Source organism: Prosopis cineraria, unplaced genomic scaffold (genome assembly GCF_029017545.1).
Source record: "Prosopis cineraria cultivar Desert tree isolate PC_DT_omini unplaced genomic scaffold, ASM2901754v1 PC965, whole genome shotgun sequence".
NCBI classification, from domain to species: Eukaryota; Viridiplantae; Streptophyta; class Magnoliopsida; order Fabales; family Fabaceae; genus Prosopis; species Prosopis cineraria.
In genome coordinates, this window is record NW_026556290.1 from 21,022 (window position 1) to 37,663 (window position 16,642).

General features: G+C 33.1%; 2 protein-coding genes and 1 pseudogene across 3 annotated transcripts; all 3 read left to right on the forward strand.

The window, feature by feature from the left end:
* Window positions 1–6,687, forward strand: LOC129298930 (cationic amino acid transporter 1-like). Its single transcript, XM_054937375.1, has 3 exons — window positions 1–497; window positions 3,619–4,574; window positions 6,113–6,687. The coding sequence occupies exons 1-3, from the start codon at window positions 74–76 to the stop codon at window positions 6,536–6,538; spliced, it is 1,806 nt and encodes a 601-aa protein (XP_054793350.1). The 5' UTR covers window positions 1–73; the 3' UTR covers window positions 6,539–6,687.
* Window positions 6,688–10,651: 3,964 nt separating this feature from the next.
* On the forward strand, window positions 10,652–15,194 carry LOC129298926 (urease accessory protein F-like). Of its 2 annotated transcripts, XM_054937372.1 has the most exons (3): window positions 10,652–10,793; window positions 13,367–14,157; window positions 14,835–15,194. In XM_054937372.1, exons 1-2 carry the CDS (start codon window positions 10,758–10,760, stop codon window positions 14,111–14,113), a joined length of 783 nt encoding a protein of 260 aa, XP_054793347.1. In that variant the 5' UTR covers window positions 10,652–10,757; the 3' UTR covers window positions 14,114–14,157; window positions 14,835–15,194. The 2 variants fall into 2 exon arrangements, with proteins under 2 accessions (XP_054793347.1, XP_054793346.1); XM_054937371.1 differs by lacking the exon at window positions 14,835–15,194 and having other exon boundaries at window positions 13,367–14,437.
* LOC129298927 (uncharacterized) lies at window positions 10,655–12,376 on the forward strand (annotated as a pseudogene).
* Window positions 15,195–16,642: the final 1,448 nt, after the last annotated feature.

Below are 16,642 nucleotides of genomic sequence, written 5' to 3' on the forward strand. Positions count from 1 at the left end.
AATAGAATCAGAAAGTCCCGCATTTTCCTCTGAAGTCTGTACGACGATCGATTCTGTGCGTTGCGGCAGCAAAATGGTGAAGGACGGAAACGGCGTCGTCATTGACGACAGTGGGCTACGGCGGAGAGAATGCACGTTTCGCAAAAACGACTTCCTCCCTGAGGAGTCGTTTCAGAGCTGGGGCAACTACGGGAGGGCGCTTTTGGATACTCCGTTTCGGTTCAAAGATCGGGTCATGACCCGCTCCATGGATCAAACGGAGCTCGTCGAGGTCAAGTCTCGTAGCCAGGGCGAGATGAAGAAGACGCTCAATTGGTGGGACCTTATGTGGTTCGGCGTCGGAGCAGTCATCGGCGCTGGAATATTCGTTCTCACTGGACTTGAGGCCAGGGATAAGGCCGGACCGGCGGTTGTGATCTCTTACGTCGTTTCTGGCGTCTCCGCCTTGCTTTCCGTCTTCTGTTACACCGAGTTCGCCGTCGAAATTCCGGTCGCAGGTAACTCATTCGTTCGATATCTTCTATGCAAAGTCTCATCATAAAAATTATACATCCTTGATGAAATTAATTTTAATGAATTATTTTAATTGTCTTCCGTTTAAAATTGAAAGAAGTCATTGTCCAGTTCAGTGAATCAACTAGAGAGTGAATATTCGCATAAATTAATTCTGATCGGCATTTGGGTGTCATCCGTAGTCTCATAAAAAAAGATATATATAAAATTTCAGTAGGTTGGTCCTATCAAAAATAAATAAAATAAATGAATCAGTAGGTTGATGAAAGATTGTTTTTTCTATTATTTTGGCTTTGCCTGTAGCCGATTTTTGTCAATTAATAGGTTTCAATTTCTATTCAAAAAAATTCTGTAGGTATGGATTTGTTTTGAATTGTAGATATATAATTTTACTTTTAATTTTTTAGTTCTTTTATTGAGTATAAAAAAAACAGAAAGTAAAATTTCATCTCTTAAAGTTGCGTGTGCCTGTATATATAATTTTCATAATTTTTTTTTTGCTGTTGTGCATTGCTTGGAGGTTATTTTTTTATGATTTATAAATAAGATAATTTTTTATATGGTATATTATTGATTGATATATTGATTTATCAGAGAAAAAAAAAATACTCTACTCTCCGTAATTGTTCATGCTCCCAAAAAAAAATTATCTCAAACTTGTACTTATTTCTTTTGACGAGGTATGAATAAATCTTTTTCTTATGGGTTTCTTTTAGGCCCAGTAATATGATAGAATAGATGCAAAATTTTTAATCTTATATCTTGTGTGGAATCTACAAATAAGATGTAAGTAGAGAGAATATACATGTGTGTGTGTGGGGACACGCACACTTTGTCTCAACTGTCAAGTGTTACTTCGGATAAGATTATTGAAATGCCCCGAATAATTTATTACACAGATGTTGAAATTTTAACACTTGGGTAAGGACTATTTAGGTTAGGAGACTGTTATTATACTATTAATTGTGTATTAACATTAAAAATTAAAGATTTTCAAACAAAAATTATACAATTAATTATTGATTTTTTATTACAAATTTGATCTGTTATTGGTATTAAGAATGTTGATTTTATATTAGGATAGGATAAGGATGTTAAGTATTTAAATGGTGTATTGATATTGGTATTAAAATTAAAATTGACAAAAGAAAATCAATACAATTGATTCCATTGATTAAAAAAGTTGATTTTATAGAAACTTATATAAGCGATCACGGCAAAGTTTGCGGTGGGTTTATGCATGTGGTTCTTATTTGTTTTGTTTATCGGCCAAACTTAATTATTTAATTTTTGGTCAACGGGTCTAAGTGTGTTGACCTATGAACGATTGACAGCTGGGGCCTGCGTGAAGTCGTGATGTGCATTATTTGTCTTATTCTTCTCATTATTATTATTTTATGAATTGAAAAGTCTTTGTTTGGCCAAATATATACGAAATGTTTTAAGTTGGGAAAATTTCTATGAGCTCATTGATTGCTAAGATTGACTAATTAGTTCACAGGAATTTGAATTGTCTTATTATGGCGACGGCCATTTTCAAAATGGAGGTGAAATTACGATTTTTATTTAAATCTTTAAGTTTACTTGAATTATGTTAGTCTTTATATATATATATATATATAGTTTACCCCTTATCAACTTAATTGGACTATTTCTTTAAATAATTTACGTCAACTCATCTATTTTGGGATGTAGTTTGGCTCTTAATTATGTTTTCCTACAAAATAATAAGTTATTTGAGTTTTACGTTTGAACATGGTTCCACTTTATTTAATTTGGATTAATCCGGATCTAATTTTATTTGAATTTAATATGGTAATACTGAATTTCAGACAAATGTATAAAAATAATTCAATTTTTGTGATTTAAAAAAAATTATCTTGGTTCATCATTAACACTAATATTAACGCTTATTTTTAAATTCTATGTAATGTAATGTTTATTTTTTAATATTTTAAAATTATATATCTTGGTTTCTAATAAATAATGTCTCCTTTTTTATGAAAAGAATAATTTTTTTGGTCTAATTAGAAAATATAATGATGTGGACTTTCAGGGTAATGTCATGATCCGTATGATTTTCTGTTCATATATTTCTTTAGAAGAGTGACATGAGAATGATGTTATTGTTCTTTACATTCACGTCACGCTCTTCTGTTTTTGCAATGAACGCAGCGGTACATTCCATGTCAATGTCAACGCCTAAAAGTCTTTTTCATGTTCTCTTTTATGGACGTAAATACTTTTATTTTTTTTAATTCACAAACTTGATATTATAAAATTCACTACCCCTAGTTAATTATAGTAAAATTTGATCACTTATGAGGTTGATGAGTTATACTAATCTAGCTAGTCATAATTTTCTGTCTGTGTGGCATGTATTTTTATAATAAGTTTTCAAAATAAAAACTACGTTTATTATTTCTCCAAAAAAATTCCTTGTCAGAGAACTTAGTAAACATAATTAATTTAAATTCTCTGAAATTGAAATTGATAAATTTAGATGAAGTTTTTTAAATATTTTTATTATTTTATAATTTTTTTAAATATAAATTCTCTCCCTCTCTAAAAAAAACTTTACAAAAATTCACCAATCCCAACTTAGTATTTAAATCCTACAAAAATATTTAAATAAATTAGATGCATCATATTATTTATAATTTATCCAATTAAAGTGTTCAAAGTAATCTAAATAAAATTTTATGTGATATTTTTAATTAATTTTATTCTTATAACAGAATACACATTTGGTTTCTTGTCTTTTATCTCTCTATTATTATTAATATCAAAATTTATTTATATTTAATGCTATTTAAATGTGATGTTTTTATTGAACAGATTATAAATGATGTTGTGCACTCAATTTACTTAAAAATTTCTCTCAAATCCTAATGTAACTTCCAAAAAATTATTAATTTAAAAAATTTAAAGTACCCTTCAAAATCTTAAGATTAAGAATAAGAATATTTAAATCACCTGGCCTTTTTTATTTGATAGTTCAGATCCAGATTCTTACAGGAGAACTCCGTTGATTTTCAATCTTTTTTGGGTCAAAAATATTATTTTTCAATTAAATTCAAAGTAATATATAGTTTTTCCTCCCAGGTGGATCATTTGCATACTTAAGGGTAGAGCTAGGTGACTTTGTGGCCTTCATAGCCGCCGGAAACATACTTCTCGAGTACGTGATCGGTGGCGCCGCCGTGGCCCGATCATGGACCTCCTACTTCGCCACCCTCTGCAACAGAGGCTCCGACGACTTTCGCATAGTTGTTCACAGCATGAACCCAGACTACAATCACCTGGATCCCATCGCCGTCGTGGTTCTAGCCGTCATCTGCGTCCTCGCCGTCTTCAGCACCAAAGCCTCCTCTCGCTTCAACTACATCGCCTCCGTCATCCACATGGCCGTCATCATCTTCATCATCGTCGCTGGTCTTATCAAAGCCAACCCTCACAACTACCAACCTTTCGCCCCCAACGGCCCACGTGGCATCTTCGAAGCCTCCGCCGTCCTCTTCTTCGCCTACGTTGGCTTCGACGCCGTCTCCACCATGGCCGAAGAGACTAAGAACCCCGCCAGAGACATCCCCATCGGACTCGTCGGGTCCATGGTGATAACCACCGGAGCTTACTGCTTGCTGGCCATAACCCTCTGCCTCATGCAACAGTACACCGACATTGATCCCGACGCACCATTCTCCGTCGCCTTTAGCGCGGTGGGGATGGACTGGGCGAAGTACATCGTGGCGGCCGGAGCGTTGAAGGGTATGACGACAGTGTTGCTGGTGGGCACCGTGGGTCAGGCTCGGTACTTGACGCACATAGCTCGAACGCACATGATGCCGCCATGGTTCGCTCACGTGGATGGGAAGCTCGGGACGCTGGTGAATGCAACGATCACGATGATAGTAGCGACGGCGGTGATAGCTTTCTTCACGAAGCTGGAGATCCTGTCGAATCTACTATCGATTTCTACTCTGTTCATCTTCATGCTTGTTGCTTTGGCGCTTTTGGTCCGACGACACTACTCAACTGGAGTGACGACGAACGCGAACCAGGTAATTGCATTACTTTTTCTTTTTTCTTTTTTTTTTAAATCAGCGTAATTGCATTACTTTTATTATAACGTTCCCTTGCATAGTCAAAGTTGCTCTATAATGTTGCATAAAAAGGATCTTCTTTCATTATAAGATTTATAAACTAGAATTTCTTGGTATTAATATTTTCTTTTTTAATTTGGAATATATGATTTGCATAAAGGATCTAATTTCATGAATATCTAACTTATTTAAGTGAACGATTATCTTCTCATTTGATATTTCATATGAATTCAACTATATTATAATTACAAGATAATATTGATTCACCATGTAACTTTCGTGTATACACAAGAAATTTTTTTTTTTTTAAAGATTCCATTTGAACATACACACATCCACTTTTGGATGAGTTGGATTCTCCATGAGTGAAACAAATCCATTCATCTAATAAGCATCTCATGTTATATTAATATATTAAACTGGTGCAAAGATTTTGCCATATTATATACTTAAAATGCAACAAACATCACTCCTCACTTTTCAGATGACATGGTAAGTCCAATCAATAGCTTTTATGAATTTTTGGAGGGGACAACGCACATGAGAGGTGTTTTGATCATGAAGATTGTTATGAATTTTTGAAAAAAATTATGAATATTTTTAAAATATTAATTAAATCAAATGGTGATACTCATTTGAGTGATGAATAGATTTATGCCATTTACTTGATTCAAATCCCACAGTTACGTACACGTGCGAACTTGTGACATCCTTCACAAAGAAGGGTTTCGTGCCACTAAAACCCAAAGGCCTTTAGCATGCATCTACAAGCCCGAGTCGAATTTTGTTTATTTAATTTTTTGATTTGATTTGATTTTTTTATTTTAAATATTTCAGTTGATCAGTTTGATTCGGTTAGTAAAATTTAAAATTGAATAGACCGAACTGACCGAATTACATATAATTTATTAATTTATAAATTATATTTAATTTATAAATTATTTATTTTATTTTATTTTATTTTTTATTTTAATAAAGAATAAAAAATAATAACATTACTTGAAATCCTATTTCAATCAATCACTCTCATCAGTAGGTGTTGTGACTAGATTATAGGGCCATTATTTGAACATCAGTGTTTATTTGTAATAGTTTATTTGATTATCCATGCCTTTATAATATTTAGGCTTTATGTCATATGAGTGTAATTATAATGGGCTTATATTAAAAAAGACAAATAGAAAAAAGGCCAAATTTTGTAGTGTTATTTTTTTAATATTTAAAAAATGGGCCCAATTTCAATAGCCCAATATGAAACAAAAAACCGAATTAACCAATCGAACCTAATTATCAAATTTCGGTTCGATCCTTGTTCGGTTTGATTGGTTTATTTAGTTCGATTCGGTTTTTATTTTTAGTGTTATTCGATCGATCGGTTCTGTATATTTTGGGACCGAACCGACCGTTGCTCACCCTTATGTGTGTGTGTACACACACGAGAAGAAAATTACATGGACACCAAGTCTGACATATACAAACCCTGTTGCTTTTTTCAGGCGAAGCTCATAGTGTGTCTAGTGCTAATACTAGCATCCTCCGGCGCGATTTCCGGGTACTGGGCAAAGAGCGATGGGTGGGTCGGGTATGTGGTGGCGGCGCCGTTCTGGCTGGCAGGCACGGCGGGGCTGTGGCTGTTTGTTCCGCAGGCGAAGCAGCCAAAGCACTGGGGAGTCCCACTGGTTCCATGGCTTCCATCTTTATCAATAGCCATAAACGTGTTCCTGCTAGGCTCCATAGACAGAGACTCGTTCATAAGGTTTGGGGTATGGACGGCATTTCTTTTGGTCTACTACGTCTTGTTTGGTTTGCATGCTTCTTATGACACTGCCAAAGAGTTTGAGAAGAATAAGACTGCTTCTGCTGATAAGGTCATGGAAGAAGGTGTAATGGCTGTTTCTTCACATCCAGAATCAAGGATGTAAATATATATTAGTTTATATACATACATACATATATATATATATATAATTTCTAATTAAGCTTTCCAAATGATTGATTATTAGCGACGAGTCTAAATTAGCTTTTGTGTACGTTGTTGTTGTGTTGTTGTTCTAAATGAATTTCTTGTGTAGTTGTTGGAGTTCTTGGTGTAGATTTTGTTGTGTCCATGGGTTTCGGTTGTGAACTTCAATTGAGTTCTAGATTTCTATTATCTATTTACCCCCTCTTTATTAGTATCTTATCTGAATTGTCTAGATTTAAAAATCCAAATTTAACATAATTTTTTTATATTTTAATAATTTATTATTTTAATAGATATAATATTTAAAATAAAGATAATCTTATAATTGTCACTTTGTTAGAAAATATTTTTTATACGAAATTTGCAGATTAAAAAATTTTAAATGAGTCATTAAAATCAGTTTTAGATGGGTCAACTCTCACAGCATTGATGAGCACAATGGTGCGCAACTTGCAATCGCTTTACCTACTGCTATTACTTAATGAATTCGAACTTATATTCTCTAGTTTGACGAATTGATCATTCATATATATATATATATTTTTAAAATAGAGTGTGGGAAGGAGCGAACACTCACAAAATGATGTTTAAAAAGTTCACATTTTTTAATTAACATCTGGTTATGGAAAATAAGTCAATCAACAAGGATTGAATTCACAAACTTAAACAAGGGCATCAATTTTTTGACTTAAAACCAATTGTATAAGATTCACATTTTTATCTATGTAGTTATTGTTTAAGGATGATTAATGATTTCGAATTTACAATGATAATTATATTTGACATTAATATTTCAAAATTTGATAACGATATTTTTAAGTTGTACTTTCTTTCAATGTAAAATTAATTAATGACCCTTGGTCCTTTATAAAAAAATATTAACAAATGTCTCTCTTATCAAATTTTGTAATAACTTGAAATCTCGCATTTAATTGGACATAATTCCAAAATTTTAATCTTGCTCTGTTAGGCAAACGATGCTGGAGAATTCTTACAGAACCTAATGCTTTCTGGGTGAAAATTTTGAAGGGCTTATACTTTCCTCGTTGCTCTTTTCTTAATGCTGTAAAAGGGGGAAGAGCTTCTTGAGCATGGAGTAGTCTTTTGGCTGGAAGGGCTTTGTTTGCTGATAGAGTTTACTGGAGAATTGGCACTGGGGACTCGGTTAGTGTCTGGTATGATCCATGGCTGCCTAATGTTGATAGATTTAAATTTCCAGCAATGAATATTCCCTCTGATTTGCAATGCCTTAAAGTGTCTAATTTGATTGTTAATGGGCTGTGGGATTTGCAGTCAAGACTTAATCTCCCTTTTCACATTTTAAGGGCTGTTTCTGAGGTTGAGTTACCTAGACTGCATATTAATGATAAACTTCTATGGACTGGTAGCTCTAATGGTCACTATTTTGTCAAATTGGGCTTTAGATGGTTGAAAGACCAAAAAACTCTACGTATAAAGAAGAAGGATACCCCTTGTTCTTCCTCTCCTATATCCTCAGATCTCTGGAACATCATTTGGAAGTTGAAAGTACAACAGAAGGTGAAACATTTTCTCTGGCGTGCATGTTCCAAGGCACTCCCCATGAGAGGTGCCCTGTGGAAAAGAAAATGTAATGTTTTGCCTTTTTGTGTACACTGGGATGACTTAGCCGAATCTGCTGAACATTGTTTGCTATTGTGTGATTGGGTTCAAACACTTGTGGTTTGCTTCCCCTCTCTCCTTGCATGTGCATGAGATGAATGGGAGTACCTTAGTCTTGGTTGTTGAATACTCTAGGTGATCTTAAGGGCGATGAATTTTCTCAGGCCTTGGTGTCTTGTGTTGGTATGTGTGGAAAGCTCATTGTGGTGAAATTTTTGAACATAATAGGACTGATTATAGACAGGTCATTGATTCTGCTGTAAGAAGTGTTCAGGAACTTTGGTTGGCTCGTAATTGGACGAAACCCTCTACTGATGCTGACCTTAGTGAACCTGAGGACTTGTATTGGGTTCTTCCTTCACCTAACAAATTGAAATTAAATGTTGATCGTGCTTTTGTGTCTGCTACAGGGAAAGTTGGACTGGGTTACCTTCTTCGTGACAACACTGGCAAGGTGGTCGACTTGGTATGCCAACCTAGTGAAGCCTCGTCTGCATTCTTCTGTGAAGCAAAGGCACTTCATACAGTTGTTTTCTAGTGTTGGAACCGCAACCTTGGACCCATAGACATTGAATCAGATTGCTTGCCTTTAGTTGAAGCTGTCAAAGGCCGTGCCTTATGTCCTAACTGGAAAGTGAACTTGTTGGTGGATGATTTGAAATGCCTATTCAATTCTTGCCCCTCATTGAGTCTAACTTATATTCCTCATTCTTGTAATTTGGCAGCAGATTGGCTTGCCAAATCTGGATGTAAGGGGATGTCTGCCTCTGGCTGGGTTCTTTGCTCACCATCCCCTCTCTCTGATTTGATTACTAGGGACTTTGATTGGTGTAAACAGGGGATATTTTAGGGCTTGTTTGGTTATTGTTTTCATTTTTTGTTTTCAAAAGTTATTTTATAAAACAATTTTAAAAACTGTTTTTGAGAACAAATAAAAAATAAACTTGTTTGGTAACAGTAATTCAAAAACAGTGATAGAATTAAAAAAACAAAGAAATTTGCTTGGCAAAATTAATATTAAAAATAAGTTTTAAAAACTAAAATATAATAAAACTCGTTTGGTAAAAAAAATTTTGGATGTTATTTTGCTTGGCAGAATTAGTTTATATGTTGCTGCCAATAAAGTATAATTTATTTTTTAAAATTTCCCTATAATTTACAAAATGAGCAATATTTATAAGAACATAAAAAATTATAGACGTAAAATTATTTGTTTAATTTTCTAATTAAACCAAAATAGATATGTAATTATTTAATATTATTAACACATGAAAATTTATTTATTTAATTTAATTAAATAAAAATATGTTAAGTGTATAAAGTTATATACGTAAGTTTGCTTTTATATATATGTGTGTGTGTAATAAAACATTAACAAAAACGGAAACATTTTTCAGAAAATGAGAAATGACAAATTTATATTATAATAAAATGAGATATTCTAACAAATATTAAAAGAATCTACAATTATTACAATAAATGAGATAGAGATATAGTTAAACAAAATAGAGTAGAATCAATTAAAAATCATAAACCAATCATTTTGTATAAATAAAAAAAAGTCTTAATATAAGCCTAATTATAGGTAGATCGAATCCAAAGAAATCAAATAACAGAGCAGCACGAAGTTGAGGAAGACAAAACTATTTGAATTAGTGATCACCAAAACCATCCTCCTAACAGTGTGGGAACAAAAACAACATTTTTTGTTTCCTGCTTTTACTTGATAAAAACAAAAATAGGAATAGAAATAGCTAAAAGTTGTTTTGGTTTTCTTGTATTTAAAAACAAAAACTTAAAAACTGTTTTCAAAACAAAAATTAAAAACTCATTAACCAAACAAGTTTTATTGTTTTGAAAATATTAAAATAAAAAAATTATTTTTAAGAATAGAAAACAAACATGCTCTTAATTTTTTTGTGAATTTTTGCAGTAATGAATATAATCTCTTTTTGTCCCAAAAAAAAAAAAACCAACACTAGTCTGTTTAAGAAAGAGGATTAAAATATTCATTTTATACACCCATTAAAAACAAGAATTGTATTTTTGAAAAAAATTACATTTGTAATATATTCATAAATCCTAACTAACTATAACTCTGTTTTTTGATATGATAAATTAATTATTTATTCCTTATAAAAGTTTTGGGTTTTAGAATTTTCCGCTCTAAACTAAAATTAAATTTATCTTCTTGTTTAATTTTTCCCCCATGCAAGCCTAACATGTAGATGTAGTGATAACCCACTAATAAGGCTTAGCTATTGTTTGAACCAAAAAAAAAAAAAAAGGGGTAAGCCATTGCAGTTCACCAAAAAGAAAGAAAAAAAGGAAGCTAAGCTATTGCAATCTTGGCCCAAAACAAAAAAAACTAAAAACAGAGAAAGGAAGAAAGAACCATCGAATTCGATTTTTCTCCATCTCTAGCTCATCGAACCGGAGGGGTTGGAGCTAGAGCATTGAGCAGGAAGTAAACTCACCGTTGGTTCCTATGTTTACTTCCATCTCTCTGGCCGACTTACAAAGCTGAAGATTGATACATGTTCTCCGTTTCCTCAGCTTCACTTTCATTTCTGGTAAACATTTTCAACCCCGAATCTTTCTTACCTTTCTATCTTTAATTCGTTCGCTGGGTGATTTAGTCTTTTAACTCGAAATTGTTGTTGGCGTATTTTGGGATGTTTGTGCTCTGAATCATGCCTTTGTGGAATTCTTTATCTCTCTTTCTGGTTTTTCCTTGTAGCCTTAATTCGTTAATTAGTAATGAATTGATTGATTGATTTTTTGCTCGAAGTAATCATGAATTTCGAGTTAGTGCGCTTTATGCTAACACTTGCAAAGTGGTTCGAAAGTGTCGTTTTTTTCCTCTTCATTTATGCGGCAGATAAAGTTGAAGTGAAATGGAATGAATGTGGGGGCTATGGTTAATCTTAGCTCTCTTCGGTGAACTAAGTTTTATGGTTGTTGGCCAGGGTAACAGTGTAGTTACAAGGAAAGATTTTTGTTTGTACTTAGAATCGAGTTAATGTTTGTGATTCCAAACAATTAGTAAAGCGAAGGTGCAGTTTTCAGGGTTTTTTTTTTTTTTTTGGTTGGCCTGACAGTTGAGAATCGTCTATCAAGTTTCTAATGAAAATGCACGTGGATATTTTGACAACTAATTAACATATCGTTGTCTCTTTTAGAATAATTCTTCATACATTAAGTTCTTAATTAGGAAATTATGAAAAACATCTAAGAAATTTTTCTTATCTTTTATTTTCATTTTCAGCTAAATTATGCAAGTAAACCAAAATGGTGGCATGGGGGAACAATCTTTCTTATTTTTAAGCTTGCCATGCTTTTAGCAAGACTTCTAGATTTGGCATGTTTAATCACCGATGAGGCTTCTGACAGGTGCCCTCTCCCATTGTTATTTCATAGTCACTGATAGTGCATTCACCAAAAGTATTCAATAGCATACTGATTGGAAGATTTGACCTATATATAAGTACAAAACCTGAAAAGTAACCACAGCCACAATTATGCTCATTTCTTGCTGATCAATATGTAAGCAATGCTTGTTGGAAGGCCATAGTAAGTAGGTGACTCATTTGTTTCAGATTTCATTGGTGAAGTTGAAGTAGATACTGGAGTATTGCTGGCATATATGGCACTCAGAACTATGAGTTCATTAACATTGGTCCGATTTGAGGCCACAAACTTTAATGGTCTACCTCCGCCTCACTCTCCCAACTCATTGCCTCATCTCTCATTCACAAAGCCATCTTGGGTTGTGAAGACGGAGTCAAATGTTCGGAAGAGAGAAGAAAGAAGCCAGATCCTCCTTGTGTAGTCTGTAAAGGGAGTGGAAGGGTTGATTGCCACCAGTGTCATGGAAAAGGAAGGACAAACAAAGTTGATTCAGAAATGCTCCCAAAAGGTGAATGGCCAAAATGGTGTAGGACTTGTGGTGGAAGTGGCCTTGGTTACTGCTCTCGCTGCCTTGGGACTGGAGAATATAGATATATTATGGGCTTCCATTTCATGAAAAAGGATGATATTCAATCCCAAGAAAACAATTCTTAGGTTCAACTTTTTTTCTTATTATTTTGGTAATAATTAGTTCGATATTATAGAGAATGTTTAAGTGCAGTAAATTATTGTGAAACTCCACTAATTTATTGTTTCAAACTGTTTCAGAGATCGATATGATATTTTTATGCGGGCTGGTATTGAGTGCCCTGAATAGATAATATAGTTGAGAAGATTGCCATATAAGTGACCTAAACTTGTTTCTTATAAGAAAAGATCAAAGTCTCTAATTTGTAATGTCTGCGACCTATAAATCTTTAATCTGTTATGAGATGTACATTTGTTATGCTTTCGTAGCACTCATTTAAGATGGTGCAAGACACTCTGATGTGCAAGCTTGGCCCAGACATGCTACAGCTGTTGGTGTCCATAGCTTTCGTCTAATTAACTAACATCACTGGAATAGTGATACATTTTCAACATCTAGGAAGATCCAACCAGTTAACCACCCACCAAGTGGCTACTTATTGCCCTTTTTGTTTATGGTTGCCACTTACAGAGCAAGTATAAAGACTTGGCACTTTTGATTTTTAAGTTTTGTTGTTTCCACTTGTGTCTCTCATTAGAGAGAGTAATAGACACAATCTTCCAGGCTAGCTGATTATGAGGGAAGTGAAGGTTCCTTCTTGCTAATGGTGAAGTAAGTGTGACAAGGAGTTTGTGACTGTGGCTTGCTTTAATTTTTCTTTTTCTTTTTAAATAGATAATTTTTTGGCATTCTTGATCTTCAGTATCTCATTACAAGTTCGCTGACATGAAGCACTTATTTTTTTGTATTTGTATTACATGATTGTGGAGGCACTCACTTTTAAACATCTATTCCAGTCAAGATTACTTTAGAGTCATTGTTCTTAAACAGATTTGGAGCATTGCTTTCTTATAGGTTTCTGAAAAGATAATGGTTTTCCTTAATTTTTCTCTGAATAATTTATGATAGCTGTTATCTTGTGATTCTTTAACACCATTAGATATTTCTTACAGTTACAAATATAGAACTCTTTGTTGCTCTGTTAAAAAGTGAATATATAGGCATGGTTTATCCTTCAGGCACTGGCATTAATCTGAAAATTTTCAGTCATCTCCCAGAGCACTACCATTTAAAATGCAAATAAATGAAGAGAGTAATAGACCTTGCCTAGAAGACTCTTCTCTACAGTGGAGTCAATGGCAGTTGCTTGATTCACTTCTCCCTACTGGTGGATTCGCTCATTCTCTTGGCCTTGAAGCAGCAGTTCAATCCCACCTGGTGTCTGATCCCAATGAACTTAAGACTTTTATTATCCACATTCTGGAGAATACAGGAAGCTTACTTCTTCCCTATGTGTACTCAGCCGCCTTGTCGCCAAGTTTGGAATCCTGGCACAGGCTTGACAGAATGTTGGATGCTACCTTAACCAATGAAGTCAGTCGAAAGGCATCGATCTCGCAAGGATCTGCACTGATGAGGGTGGCTTCAGCCATGTTCTCTGAGACTACTACTCTTAAAACCATGAGGGATACTTCTCTTGGGTTAGGGTCTGTATGTTTTCACCATGCTCCAATATTTGGACTTATATGTGGAGCACTTGGATTTGACATTACTGTTTCCCAGAGAGCTTACTTGTTCATCACGATGAGAGATGTCATTTCTGCTGCAACAAGGCTGAATTTGGTGGGACCTCTTGGGGCAGCAATGTTGCAGCACCAGATTGCACCTATAGCTGAAAATGTATTGGAAAAATGGATGAATCGTGCGGCAGAGGAAGCATGTCAAACAGCTCCTCTGCTAGATGTTGTGCAGGGCTGCCATGTTTACTTGTTTTCTAGACTGTTTTCCTCTTGAAAGGCACGAACCTCAGGTGTTTGAATGAAAGATACACAAAAGAGGTGCACATCTGGTTTCCCTGACCTTAGTGTGTTGATTTCCTTAATTGTTTTAAAATGTTCAATGGTCGCTTTTCACTTATCTCCTGGCGTGTGAATACGTTCAACAGTATTATTCTAGGCATTCCCCAATAATTTTTCCAGGTCTATAAATCCATTTCATGTAATAGGTTTTATACCTGGTGTTGGTCTTAGAAGCATAGATATAAGGAATAACATGAAATACTAATAGACATGATGAATCATGTAATGTTTTGACCATAATACAATTCATTTTCTAGAAGTTTTGTTTAGTCCAAAATATAGGATATTGGGTTGGTGTTATACATTTTTTTCCAACTACAACCTTACTTTATTGGGCAATTAATGGGAGTGTTTTGAATAAATTACATATTTTATTTATTACGCCTAAGGGCATGATTGGAAAGATGTAAAAATTTTAGAAAATCAAAATTTTAACCAATTTTTTTTAATAAATGTGAATTAGTTAACAATTATTTATATTGTAATTCACATAGACTATGTATTAGAAATGATAGGACTTTATTTTTAAGAATTGCTGTTTCATAAATGTTGGTCTTCTTGCTGGGGCCATGCTGAATTTGAAATATTGTCGTCTTACGTTGCTTCTTGTGAATTTCATTTTGGTGTAAGTGTTAGCTAACCCTCTTTTATTGAAGCTCAAATTCCATGAGCTTCATTATTTTCCTTCAGGCTTTAGAGACGAGAATATGAAAAGAATAATTTGTCAAGAAACAGAAGCAGCCTGTGGTTTTTTCCTTGGCCAACAGATTTAATTAAAAGATTATTAAATAATATTAATATAAAACTAAAGTGTAGTTTAGTCCAAAAAAGTTGAAACGTAAAAGTTTGATTTAACCATGGTCAAGCATATGGGAAGATGGGGGAGATCCATAGAATGGGACTTCATAATTTTAGGGGACATTTATAGAGGTGTTTAAAGTAGAGAGGGATTTTGTAATTAAGTTCGAATAGATGAGATGTTAGTTTTCACTCCTGATACAGTTATTTAATATTGGATACAACCTAAGTAAATTTGAGTTTTGGTTGGTTTAATTAGAAGCAATTGTTTTAACATGATTGTTTTTTTTAGGAAAAAATATTTATTGAGCCTTATAGTTTCTCTCAATTTTAAATTAGGTTCTGATAAATTATTTTTTTAATCAAGCTCTTATATTTTGATTATTAAATTTTTTTAATCTCAAAAGTTAAAATCCTTAAAGTTTTCTTTAAAAAATAAAGTTAAAACTTACTATATTTTTATTAAAAGATTATATAGTTTTAGAATTAATTATATAATTTTTATAACTCAAAATTTATATAATTAGGCTGTCTTCTAAATATATTGATACACATAACATTTTCATAAAAAGTTAATAAAAATGTAAATATTGTATTAAATTAACATTTATTTTTTATTTTGGCCAAAAATATTAAATCAAATTTCTATAAACTGCAAAAGAGTTTTTGTTTTGGAGAAAATTAATTATTCATTATTAATTTTAATATTTAAAGATTAATATGTTTAATGGTTTAAATTATAAGAGTTGATTAAAATAAATTAAATTATAGAAACCTAATTTAAACTTGAAGAAAGCTATAAACACTTGCAGATTTTTTTTTTTCCAATTTATTTGCAAGATTTGAATCTTCAACTTTACTCTAGAAGAATTGAATTTCCAATGCTCAACCGAACGACCTATAAGTGTAATGAATTACAGTTAACATACAATATTTACAAAAATATATATATAATTAAAATTATTTAAATTAAAAACTTCGTATGGAACTTGGGATGCATACTTATAGGGTACGAACATGTTTCATAACTTTGCCGAAGTGTGTTGTTATGGACTTACGGTCTAAGCGTATCAATCGAGAAGGATTGGGTTGGTCTATTGGGCTGATTATTGGGCCCAATTCAGACAAATGAGATCTATAAAAAAACGTCGAACATCAATTTGTCCATCACACCAACAAAGATTAGTCTAATTAATAAAAATTTAATTCATAATTTATAAAGTTATGTGATTAAATTTTATTATCGATATGAGAATTTTGTTAGAGATGATTTTAGGATTTAGCTCGCCTGAACTTTTCAATGCAAAAAAAAAAAAACAATTGCCCATCACATATTTCACCAAAAAATCCCATCACATCAAATTTAGAAAAAAATAAAAATAAATAAAAGGGGCATCCGTCTATTGCTTCATGCCTCTTTGGCTCTAACATTCCTTGGCGAAGAAAAATCATTTTCAGGCATTTATTTCATTCAAACCACTTTTGCATTTTTAACACGTCAAAGAATTTTAGACCCATAAATGTGCTCTCTGCTGAGGAATCAATGCCGTGTCCTCTATGATCTATCGGTGTGAATGAAATCATAAATATAATAAAAAATAATAATGGATTTTGCCAAAAAAAAAAAGTTTTTTACATTATAACAAGCTAAAGTTTAAATTTTTCA

Bases quoted from the DNA above. Each gene is read 5' to 3' on its own strand.
- LOC129298930 (XM_054937375.1), top strand. From the start codon at position 74: ATGGTGAAGGACGGAAACGGCGTCGTCATTGACGACAGTGGGCTACGG. The intron at 498-3,618 runs GTAACTCATTCG...TTTTCCTCCCAG, and splicing joins CGTCGAAATTCCGGTCGCAG to GTGGATCATTTGCATACTTA. The intron at 4,575-6,112 runs GTAATTGCATTA...TGCTTTTTTCAG, and splicing joins TGACGACGAACGCGAACCAG to GCGAAGCTCATAGTGTGTCT.
- LOC129298926 (XM_054937372.1), top strand. From the start codon at position 10,758: ATGTTCTCCGTTTCCTCAGCTTCACTTTCATTTCTG. The intron at 10,794-13,366 runs GTAAACATTTTC...GAAAATTTTCAG, and splicing joins CAGCTTCACTTTCATTTCTG to TCATCTCCCAGAGCACTACC.